Raw genomic sequence first — 12,396 nt, 5'->3', positions numbered from 1 at the left:
GCATAGGTGCTATTTATGAAAATGTTTTTAACTTTTATTCTACTTCTTCTGTTATTTTATGTGTATGGGTGTTTTGTCTGCACACATGCTTGGAGCTCTAGGAGCCTAATAGAGGGCATCAAATTCCTTGGACCTGGAGTTACAGATGGTTGTAAGATGTCATGTGGATGCTAGCAATCAAAACTGAGTCTTTGGAAATAATAGTGTTCCTAATCACCAAGCCACTCTTCAGCCCCATTTTTTTTTATTTAAACATTGTTTAACCATTGAGCATCTCCTTTAGGAAAGCCTCAACCTAAAATGGACTTTTAAATCATGGAAACACTGGCACTTTTGCATTTATAGCATTTATGTAGAAAAACTTCTAAAATTATTTGAGAAGCTTGAATTCCTTGTGTTTTAAGCTAAATTTAATTTTGTACATGTCAACACTTGGCCATGCTTAGGAATTCTAAGTAGAATACCTAATAACTCCAGTCATTGCTTTCTTCAATGCCTCCTGGCCAGAGTCTATGCACAAGGAGGGAACACGACATACCACAAGTGTTTTGCAATCTCATTCAGGGATGTACTTCATCATAAAGGGAAATTATGTAATGTATAAAGGCACCAGATCCTCTCAGGGTAGATAATCTCTTTATGAGTAGATGATAAGCCACGTGAGTACATTAACTCTTCTAGGTCATAAATCATTTATTCTACAAACACTGCTCCTGTGTTACATCAGGGGACTTGGGCTAAGGTTCAAGGTATGGGCACAAACTATTTTTTTGAGGATTATACATTGTACTGAATAAAATAGGCACATAAGAAACTGATAGCCTCATTATCAGGTGGAAACAGTATTAACATAGGAAAATAGAATCAAAAAGGGAACACCAGAAGGCTTATTTGACAAAGAAAGTGATATCTGAATTGGAATTCAAAGGTACAAGGAGGAATTCACCATGGGTAGGGAGAGCGGCAATACGGCTGGGAATAGATATACTTATAGGAATACTATAAGCTAACTCAGCAGAATGTGCAAAAACATATAAAGGGTAGTGGGTTGGCTTAATGTTGCTTGTGTTCCAATGCTAATTTGGGATCCCCAAGGCTGTTTGTCACCAAGACAAGAGAGTTTCCATGCACTTAAGACACTGAATGACCTTGTCCCCAGTTGATTGTGATTGGTGAATAAAGATGCCAACAGCCAATAGCTGGGGAGAAGAGAAATACGTAAGATTGAATTTTGGCAGGTGTTGGGGAAGAATCAGAGGAGAGAAGGCACTGCCATGGAAGAGGAAGACTGTTCAGGAGAGGAGAGAGCCACCACAGGGCAGGGGTAAAGAAAATGTGGCCATGTAGGCTAGCCAACTGGAGCTAAGAGCAGCCCAGATGTAACATAGTAAATAGTAAGTAATAAATTGGTGTTCTCAATAGAGAAATGGATTCTAACAGCACAAAGGGTAGCTATTGTACTGCCTAAGACATATTTTAAAATATAAAGGCTGTATGTGTCTTTCATCCAGGAACATAAATGGCCAAAGGCAGGAAGAAATCCCGCACTAGGATTTTAAAATATTTTATACTACAATAAAGACCTAAAATAATAGTCTATACCTGGGGGAAAGATAACAATATCATAGACTAGAGAGTGACTAGCACAGATGTAGAAGAAAAAACATGAAATGATAAGATAGGTTGCGGCACACTTTTGAACTCTGGAGGCATGGCTGATGACTATGAGTGCTACGTTCTTCAATTCTAACTGATCAATCCCAAACTACACGGTGCCAAAAGAAGCGATTCAGCTGTTCTTACAACAAACTGGATATTTGCTATGTCTCACTTTTTTGTTTTATTTTCACACAGGGTTTCTCTGTGTAGCACTGGCTATCCTAGAAGAAATCACTGTGTGGACAAGGTTAGTCTCAAACTCAAAGATCTACTTGCCTCTGCCTCCTGAGTGCTGGGATTAAAAGCTTATACCAACAACACCCGGCTCAATGTCATGCCTTAAATTAAACTATCTGTTCATGAATTACCACATATTCATTTTGGGCTAGAAAGAGAATAAGCATTCTTTCTGTTTCTGGAAGTACTTTGTTTCCTATTGACTCGCTACATTGATTGACTCTTAATTTTCTGTATGGAGAGGAACCAGAGGGGGATATCCACTAACAGAGAAACAAGATCTGGAAATCTGCATGGTATCTTTCAAGTGACTTTTTACAACATCAGTGCTATCCTATTTTACTTAGATTAGTTTTTCTTTTTTGAAATATCACTACAGATGCAAGCCACATGAAGCTAGTAGAGAACAAACCCAGATATAGATCTGCTACAGATATAACTCAGTCTGCGGTAAGGCAGGGTTGCTTTGTCAGCCTGCCTTCGCTCACCACTGGCGAGAGTATCTACACTGCTGCTACAGCAGCATTCCTTGCTGACATAAGAACCCAGCTTCTCCAGGAGTCCTCCCACCCTTCATGGCTAACAAGAACTGCTAGGACAGCCAACCCCATGGACTGTGCAGCCAGTGTTCTTGGTCTCGCCAGCATGCAGACAGCCATTGTAGCACTTATCCAGCTCAAAGTGTGTAGGCCAATGTGATGAGTCCCCTGTAAGATATACTCCTTCTGTTAGCTGTGCTCCTCTAGAGGACTGTCACCAATCATGGGGTAAGGAGGAGAAACCATGTCTAATTTTCCTAGTAGTAGCATGGCATTTTCCAAGAGGAACTAGACATCTCCTGCTGGAGCTCTCTCTGTCCAGGCCAACTTCCCCTTGCTGTAGACTGTCTTAGATGCAGGTTTGGGGTTACCAGAGAAGAAAAACAAAGATGGTGGCCTCACTGTATTTGATAGTAGTTACTTTGCCTCAAAGAGCTGAGTGTTCTATCTTAAGTGTGAAAGAGAGAGAAGATAGTTTTCTCCATCCTGTTGGAAAACAGAAACAGAGTAGACATTTACATAGGCACTGCCATACCTCCCAGGAGTTAAGAGGTAGCCGGCTTCCATTCAGGTGCTATTTGTTTCACTTTTCTGTCCAACAAAAAGTAATCTGGTTCTACCACACAGTTTTGCCGGTCTGGGCCTACCAGCATGGCTTATCTCCCCTGGCTTAATACCATATCTAAGAGGTTTGTGTGACTATCTAACCCTTACTCTGCAGTGCTGGACTAACCTGGTTCTGCTACCTGTGAAGTGTCTTGCTCACTGACTCACCAAAGGTCTTGTTTCCAGAGACCAGAGTGTTCTTACTAGCAACTTCCAAGTACAATTACTTGGCCATTGTTGTTAGTTCTATCTACTGGTTTCTGTTTCCTAGGACATTATAGTCAATCCCACACAGGTATTACATTTATTTAGGAGAAGGAATTAATAAAGTATTATTTTGTTTTACTTGACTGCTGCGTGAATCTCTGTAACTAGCTGGGCTATCTTACTGTGCCTCTTAAAGCAATGAGCAGCAGTATATAAAATCCTAATATAGCAGAGACTGTCAACTGAGTGACCAGTGATACAAAGGAGATTTCCTTCTTTCCCTCTCTTCATCCCTCCCTTCTACCCTCCCTCCCTACTTTTCTTCCTTTCTTTGACATTGAGTCTTATTGTTGCCAAGTCTGGCCCTACAGCTCTTGATTTAAGCAATTCTTTGCCTGGACCTTCCAAACAACAGTGTGACTAGAGTATGTGCTACCTGGCTTAAGGTCTACTTAAGAAGAAGTTTGTGAGGCTGTCTTATACTCTCTCCACAATACTGAAGTCATTCAAGGAAGATGTATGTACTTTGCTCTAGGCCAGACAGGAGTATTTCTGAGCCTCTGTCTCAAAAGCATGATGAAGGCAGAAACAATTTTTTAAATGTTTTAAAACATTCTATGTGAATAGGTGTCTTCTTATATGTGTATGCACCACATGTGTGCATTGTCTGTAGAGGACAGACAACGTTAGATCCCCTAGGACTGGAGCGACAGGGAGTTGTGAGCCACTGTGTGGATGCTTGGAATTAAGTCCTGGCACTCTGGAAGAGTAGCCAGTCCTCTTTTTAGGATTTATTTTTATTTTATGTACATATGTGTTTTGTCTGCATGTATGTCTGTATGAGAGTGTCAGATCCTCTGGAACTGGAGTTACAGACAGTCACAAGCTGCCATGTGGGTACTGGGAATCAAACCCTAGCCCTCTGGAAAAGCAGATGCTCTTAATGGCTGAGCATCTCTCCCACAGCTCCTAGATTATTCTTTTTACATGTCTAATTGTCCATCCAACACTGCTTAATTCTTAAGACCCCCTTTCCTACCCATGGTCTTTGACAACACAAGCTTTCCATTAAAAAAAAAAGATACAGAAATGACTTTTCCCAAAGGCATTTATATCATTCTATAGCCAGAGTACTGACTCTTCGAGACTAGAAATCACAGTTCTTTCAGGAGGAGATGGGTAGAGTTGGTTTTTTGAGTCAGGGTTTTTCTGTGTAGCCCTGGCTGTCCTAGAACTCATTTTGTAGGCCAGGCCTTGAACTCATGGAGAGCCAACTGTTTCTGCATCCTGAGTGCTGGGACTAAAGGCGGGTGCCACCATGTCCAGCTTCATGGTTCTTTTTGTGTGCTATAATGCTATGCAGAATGCTCAGCAAATGAACCCACCAAGGTGGGAAGGCAGATGGGTAATAAACCTGGGTTTTAAAGAAGATACATGAAAGCAAACCACATCGAAAAACTGCTGCAAGGAGATACTTACATATCTTAAGGAACCAGAGACTGCAACAGAAGACAGGAGTGATGTTGCCATGCCTGACAGTAATTATAGTACTCAGGAGGCTGAGGCAGGGGGATTGTGAGTTTAAGGCTAGTCTGGGTTTAAAGCTATGCTATAAAACCTGACTCAATAAATAAAACTAAAAGTAAGAAAATAAAATAAAAATAATGATAAATAGGAAGAAAAGAGGAAGGAGAAAAGGGAAAAGGCAGGGGGACTAAGTGAAAGCTGTGATCTTAAGACTGCCTAGGATGAGAACAGTGTTGGCAAATGAAGGGAACCTGGCTCTTTAGCTAGAGAATTTATTCCTCTGTCCTAGCACAGCACCCTGATAATAATAAAATCCATTCCCCTGACTTAGAAGCTAGAAATACACTGCGTATTTATTCTGTAAAGTATTCCTTACCTAACAAAACTCTGATGAAGAGGACAAATTTTGATGGGCTTGTGCAAATCTTCCCCAAGGTTCTCCTCCCTTTTTGTGTAAAAGATAAAGAGGCCCCATGAATGCTCTTCATACCATTGTTACTTGTGGACTGTAATTTATTTTAAAATGCTTAAAGAACACTGAGACTCATAGCCCATGACTGTGACCTCAACACTTCTGAATCTGAGGCAGGAGGATCAAGAAAAGCTCAAGGCCAGCCTGGGCTGCTGAGTTTGACACTACCCTTGGCTACACACAGGGACCATGGCTCCAAAACAAATGAAAAAGCACGGAAAAAGAGATGAGTTTCTGCTAGTCACTCACTGTGGAGCCAAGAAAATGGATCACAGCAAGAATATGTGTGGAAAGCTATACTGAGGTCAAAACGTGTCTGTTTTGTGAGGTTGCTTGTGTGTGCGTGTGCATGTGTGTGTGCGTGTGTGTGTCTGTGTCTGTGTATGATGTGATGTGTTTGGGTATGTGTATGTGTGTGGTATGTGTTTGGGTGTGTTTATGTGTGCTGGATATGTTTGGGAGTGTGTATGTATGTATGTGATGTGTTTGGGTGTGTGTATGTGTGTGTGATGTGTTTGGGTGTATGTGTGTGGGACCTGTTTGGGTATGTGTGTATGTTTGTGGGATGTGTTTGGGTGTGTGTATGTGTGTTGGATATGTTTGGGGGAGGATGTGTTTGGGTGTGTGTATATTGTGTGGGATGTGTTTGGGTGTGTGTATGTGTGCTGGATATGTTTGGGTGTGTGTATGTGTGAGATGTGTTTGAGTGTGTGTGTATGTGTGTGGAATGTATTTGGTATATGTGTGTGGATATGTTTCGGTGTGTGTCTATGTGTGTGGCATGTGTTTGGGTGTGTGTATGTGTGGGGGATGTGTTTTAATGTGTGTATGTGTGGGATGCATTTGTGTGTGTGTGTGTGTGTGTGTGTGTGTATTGTGTGGGATGTGTTTGGGTGTGTATATGTGTGAGATGTATTAGGGTGTATGTATGTGTGTGTGTGAGATGTGTTTGAGTGTGATAGATGATTATGTATGTGCAGAGGGAAGTGGAAAGCATTAGATGTCCTGCTCTATTACTCACCACCTCAATTTTTTGAGAAAGGGTTTCTCACTGAACCTGGAGCTGGAAGTCAAACTTCAACAATATTCCTATCTCCCCCCACCCCCAACACCACATGCATAGTGATTGGAGCACATACATGGCCATGACCACTTTTTCCAAGGATGCTAGAGGTCCTAAATCAGACCAACAAGTGCTCTTTCCAGCTGAGATATTTCCTCAGCCTCGAAGCTTTGAGTTTTGAGAAGGAGATAGCCATCCAACACAGAACTATAGACATAATCAACCTATCATGTTTATAAACAGAATTCATTCTCCAGGATGAAAAAGAAAGGCCAAGAACATAGATTCTTCTTTGTTAAGCTGATGGACTTCTCTGCTTCCACAGTGTCACAGTTTGAATGATGAGTTATTTCCCAAAGGTCTGTGTGTGTATGCTTGATACCAAGGTAGTGCTACTGAAAAGCTATGCACCTGTAGAGAACGGGCCTTGTGGGAGGTTGTTAGTTACCAGGAATGTACTCTCAAAGACAACTGTAGGACTCCAGTCCTTACCTCTTCCCCTTCCACTTTCTGGCTATTAAGGGGAAGAGTTTTCCCTTATTTTAGGACCAAATGAAGTTTATCATGAACAAAAAATGGGCCATACTACCCCATCTCTCTCTTGTTTTCAGTGCTGGAGATTGAACCCAGTATCTTGCACATACTGAGCAAGGACCACTGAGCTAATCTTTTCTCATTACAAGGTAATTACCTCAGGTACTTACAGCAGTAGTTCAAAACTGACTAACACGTGCACAAACATTGTTATTGGGATCTAACTAATTTCTCTAATTTCAGGGCCTCCTCCAGTCCTTAGACTGTTCAGTAGAGGAGAGACAAGTTGAGTACTTTCTGTACTCATATCATGCATATGTGTTGATTTGATTCAATTTAAAAGATCTCAGAGAATTTTCTCAAAAATGCCCAAAGAATATGAAAGTCTGACTTGTAATCGCTCTAGAATAGACTACATTTACTTGCAGTGGCTTTGACCACTGAAGGCAGTTGGTGAGGGTACGAGGGAACACCTTAACTACACTGTAACCCCTGATGAAGAAGGAGAGTTGGCCCATCATCCTTCCAAGTCCCTGCACTGAACTTTCAGAGCCAGCATGCCCACAAGGAAAGACAAGCCTCTGAATAAAGCTCCAGGACTCCAGGCTTCCAGCACCTAGCAATGTGTTTAGTCCTGATGTTAAGGAATGCATTAGCCTCTGCCGGCACAGGCATGTCACAGTGATGCTTCTAACACAAGCCGGAGCACAAGTTTGTTTCAAGTCTTTACTTGCTTTGATAGAAGGTGTGCTGGCAGCTGTTGTCATCATTAGCCTTGTGGCAATACTTTTTTCCCTTAAGTGTCTTATGTCTCCTGTGAAAGCTTACGGCTTGTTAAATAGGGAGGAACTTTGGACTGCCTGCCAATGTCAAACAGTAAAGTTTTTATTTTCTCCTGTTGTAACAGCTTTGAAAGGCTAAATTTCCAAACCACAGTCTAACAGCATTCAGGATTTTAAATTAGATACTGTGGTGAGAAAAAGAGTGTAATAATTTTTCTCCTGATTTTATGACCTTTACCAGAGTATTAGTAAATGAAGGATCCAGAGCCTTGAGGCAGTGGTGAATAATTCTTTTGTAATGCTGGCATTTTGTGAATGTATAAAGCTTGTCCTAGCTATGATTCTGTGATCTACAGTCATGGTATCTGAATCTCCGTGTTCCACTCAGTATAACCTGGCATCGACCTTGCAACGAACGCAAGTGACAATAAGTAAGAACCACTATGTGCCAGGCAAGATCACTACAAAATGTTCACCAAATGCTTGAGATGGACATCTGACTCTATGTCACAGATGACGAAAGCCAAGAAACTCGCTTATGCTGTTATTCATTATAAGGAAATTGTTGGAAAAGTAGTGAGCTCTCCAACATTGTAAAAAGAATCATGCTAGAAGACTAAAAGTTCTTTAAGGAAAGAACTCGTATCCCCTTCTGGTTTGTCTCCTCCCCCTGCAGTATCCAGAACAGTGTGTCACACATAAATTCTTAATAAAAGTGTACTAAGTAAATGAAAGGGCCTAGGCCTATATTCTGAAGCAATCCTAACACACTCAATTTCTCGACTTTCTCTCCCCTGTCTCCTCTCTCTCTCTCTCTCTCTCTCTCTCTCTCTCTCTCTCTCTCAAGATTTGTATATTACAGGGTAAACATAACTTCTAGAACCCTCAAAAATCATCCGTACCCCACCCACATTTATGGTCTTTTGGCAAAGTTGCCTGCTTTCCTAGGAGACACAGATCAGCAGCTGCAAAATGAGTGAACTTCAGTACAAAGGAACAGGTTGGGGCCAGTAATTAAGGACACTGAATCCATTTGAAACTGAAGTGAAATTAATGAAAGTGGAATGTATTTATCAGAACTGGAATGTGGCCAGGATTCTAGGGAAAATACCAATTACCCTTTTATAATATAAAGTTGGACATACACATTTAACTGAATTTCTGAGATCCACACAAAGGACAGCTCATCCTTGAACAATTTCTTCCATTGAAAGTACAACAAGTTCTTTGTACTTTCATAGCAACTCCTCACATCCAACAAAGCAAACCTCGTCCCGTTGGTAACGAAGGTGAGTTGTAACGGATGAAGTTGGAGAAGACTTGAGCAGTACAGTCTCTGTGCCCTAAATTAATGCAGGGTATTACCACAGCCTCAGATACCCCAAAAGAGAAGACACCTGAGTGATCCCCCAGGCCCTCATGGCAGAAGGGAAAACTGATACCTTTGAGTTGTTAAGTTGTTCTTCTAACTTCCACATGTGCATCATGGTACATGTGTGCCCATCCACCCTGCACATGTACTAAATAAATTACAAGATTTTTTAATCTAAATTTTTTTAAGTGAAAAATTAGATACCTTTCCAAGTTTCTAACCACCTTCAAGTAGAATTCTATGAAAAAGTTTAAACTAAAGCAAAACCAAAGAAAGAGAGTGTCCCATAGCCTAAGGAGATAAGCTGGCTGAGAGCAATGTCAGGCCTGGTTTGAAACCTTACTAAACAGTGTCTCCCCTTCTCTTGTGCTGGGATTGCTAAGCATTCATCCCTCAACTCAGCCATAATCCCCGATCCAAGACAAAGCAACTATTTTTTTTTTTTATGAGCTATCTAAATGAACAAACAGAGATGAAATATTTGGCTATATTAAGGGATTTCTTTTTATTAATTTTATTCATTTGTGTGAGTGGAGAGTATGCACATGTCACTGTACATGTGTAGAAGGCAGAAGGTGACTTTCAAGAGTCAGTTCTTTCCGGCCACCACACGGGTCACAGAGCTCAAGTTCAGGTCATCAAGCATGGCAGCAACTTCTACCCTGAGCCATCTTACCAACACAGAAGTTATATTAATGTTCAATTTCAGTAATAGCTACAGCTTAGAAGTATGCATATTATAGTATTTGTAAATGAAATAATTCCAGGATTAGCTTTAACACAGAGTAAGGTAGGGAAAAGTTGAACATTAGATAAAACAAGATTGTTCATGTATTTATACCTATGGAGGCTTAAAATGGATCCAAGGGTATTCATTATACTACATTTCCTACTGTTACAAGTTTGATATTAAATAAGATAATAAACATAATAAAAGCCATCTTTTAGAAAAAGTCAGTCAGTTAACATGGATATTCACCACAGGTTGTGGCAGAGGTAGGATGGCTCAAGTGCAATTTCCTTAAACACAATTTTCTCTCCCTTAAAAAAGAAAGCATCTGAGAATGGAAATGATTGGGATGCCACAGCATTCACTAAATCCTAATTTTAAAAAATCTACAATTTAAGAAATTTAATTTCTAAATCTTTGTACATACATGATATGTGTACATGTATGTCTGTGCCTGTGTGTGTGAGGGCACATGCCACTATGTGTATGGAAGTCAGTGGCAGGGCCTTTTGTTGTTCACAGCTAGTTGGCTTGCAAGCTTTAGAGGTAGCCTCCTATCTCTGCCTCCCAATTCATTCTAGAAATGTGAGGACTACAGACATGAATGACCATGGCCAACTCAGATGGGCTCTTCGGACCTGAACTCAGATCCCCACCCTTGGATAACAAGCACTTACCCACTGAACCATCTCTCCAGTCCTAAAATTATTTTCTTGAAATGGAACCTCACTATATCACTCAGGCTGGTCCTGAATTCCAGGTTCAACAATTCTTATGCCTAAGCCTCCCACCTACCAGTGTGCTAACTTTATAGTTTTAAGATATCTTCAACACAGTCTCTTACAAAATTGTTTACTTCATTTCATTTTTACTATAATGGCATGCATCAAAATAAATCCTAGCCTGACATTTCATCCTGAAAACTGAAACAGGATTATAAATCTGAGGCCAGCCTGGGCTAGATAGTGAGTGATTTCCAGACCATTCTGTGCTACATAATAAGACCTCTCAAAATAGGCAGGAGTGGAAAGAAGAAACTGAAGGAGGGAAAAAGAAAAGGGAGATGGAAAGAGAGGGAGAAAAGAAAAGAGGAAAAAATAGAAACAGAGAATTGGTGAAGATTCTTTCTCAATCTGTAGGTTGCCATTTTGTCCTAATGACAGTGTCTTTTGCCTTACAGAAGCTTTATAGTTTCATAAGGTCCCATTTGTCAATCTTAGAGCCTGAGCCATTGGTTCAGAAGTTCAGAAAAACTGTCTCCTGTACAAGTTCAAGGGCATTTCTCACTTTCTCTTCTATTAGATTTAGTGTATCTGGTTTTATGTTAAGGTCTTTGATCCACTTGGACTTGAGTTTTCTATTGTATGCTTTTGTCTTCTTTGTCAAAAAATCAAGTGTCCCTAGGTGTGTGGGTTTATTCCATGGTCTTTGATTCCACTATATTGATTCAACTCTTTGTTCCTATACCAATACCATGAAGGTTTTTATCACTATTGCTCTGAAGTTCAGCTTGAGGTCAGGGATAGCGATGTCTTCAAGTTCTTTTATCGTTTTAGCTATCCTGGGTTTTTTGTTTTTCCATATGAAGCTGAGAATTGTTCTTTCAAGGTCTGTAAAGAATTTTGTTGGAATTTTCATGGGAATTGCACTGAATCTGTGGCTAATATCTAAAATTTATAAAGAGCTCAAGAAATTAGAAACCAACAATCCAAATAACCCAATTAAAAAATGAGAATCCCACTTCCTGTCTGACATTGGCATTTTGCTAAGGGTCACATTGAAGTATGCTGCTCCAGGACAGTCTTTTGGAGTCAGGATGGCTGAAGACATCAAGATTAAAATCAAGAACTACAAAACTGTTCCCTTTGACAGCCGCTTCCCAAACCAGAACCAGACTAAGAACTGCTGGCAGAACTACCTGGACCTCCACTGCTGCGAGAAGGCAATGACTGCAAAGGGGTATGATGTCTCCATGTGTGAATGGTACCCACATGTGTACAAGTCCCTCTGCCCTGTGTCATGGGTGACTACATAGCAGAAGGCACATTTCCTGGGAAGATCTGACCTTGCTCCACCCATCTCTCCTCTGTTCTTTGACCTTCTCCCCGGATAGAAAAGGGACCTCGGTATATGATGGTCCCTACCCTGGGACCCTGAATCATAATGCAACTACTAATAAAAAACTCACTGGAAAGTTTAAAAAAATGGAGCACAGAGTTACACTGAGAATTTTTCAACAGAGGAATCCTGAATGGCCAAGAAGCACTTAAAGAAAAGTTCAATGGCCTTAGCCATTAGTGAAATGCAAATCAAAATGACCCTGAGAATAGACTTACACCATTCAGAATGGCTAAGATCAAAAATGCAATAATAGCACATGTTGGTGAGGATGTGGAGCAAGGGGAACAATCTTCCATTGCTGGCAGGAGTGCAAACTTGTACAACGACTTTGGAAATCAACTTGGTGGTTTCTCAGAAAACTGGGAATAGCTAGCTGTACCTCAAGACCCAGCTATACCACTCCTGGACATATATCCCAAAAATACCCTCTCTATACCACAGGGACACATGCTCAACAATGTTCATAGCCTTATGCGTAATAGTCAGAAACTGGAAACAACCTAGATGACCCTCAACTGAAGAATGGATAAAGAAAATATGTCATATC

At 40.7% G+C, this 12,396-nt stretch overlaps 1 protein-coding gene across 1 annotated transcript; it reads left to right on the top strand.

The window, feature by feature from the left end:
• Positions 1-11,544: 11,544 nt before the first annotated feature.
• Positions 11,545-11,763, top strand: LOC114614024 (cytochrome c oxidase subunit 6B1-like). The gene has a single exon (XM_028759472.1). It carries the CDS (start codon positions 11,545-11,547, stop codon positions 11,761-11,763), a length of 219 nt encoding a protein of 72 aa, XP_028615305.1.
• Positions 11,764-12,396: the final 633 nt, after the last annotated feature.

The sequence above is a fragment of the Grammomys surdaster genome, unplaced genomic scaffold, assembly GCF_004785775.1.
Source record: "Grammomys surdaster isolate TR1022 unplaced genomic scaffold, NIH_TR_1.0 126298, whole genome shotgun sequence".
Classification (NCBI taxonomy): domain Eukaryota; kingdom Metazoa; phylum Chordata; class Mammalia; order Rodentia; family Muridae; genus Grammomys; species Grammomys surdaster.
This window is presented reverse-complemented; position numbering and strand designations above follow the sequence as displayed.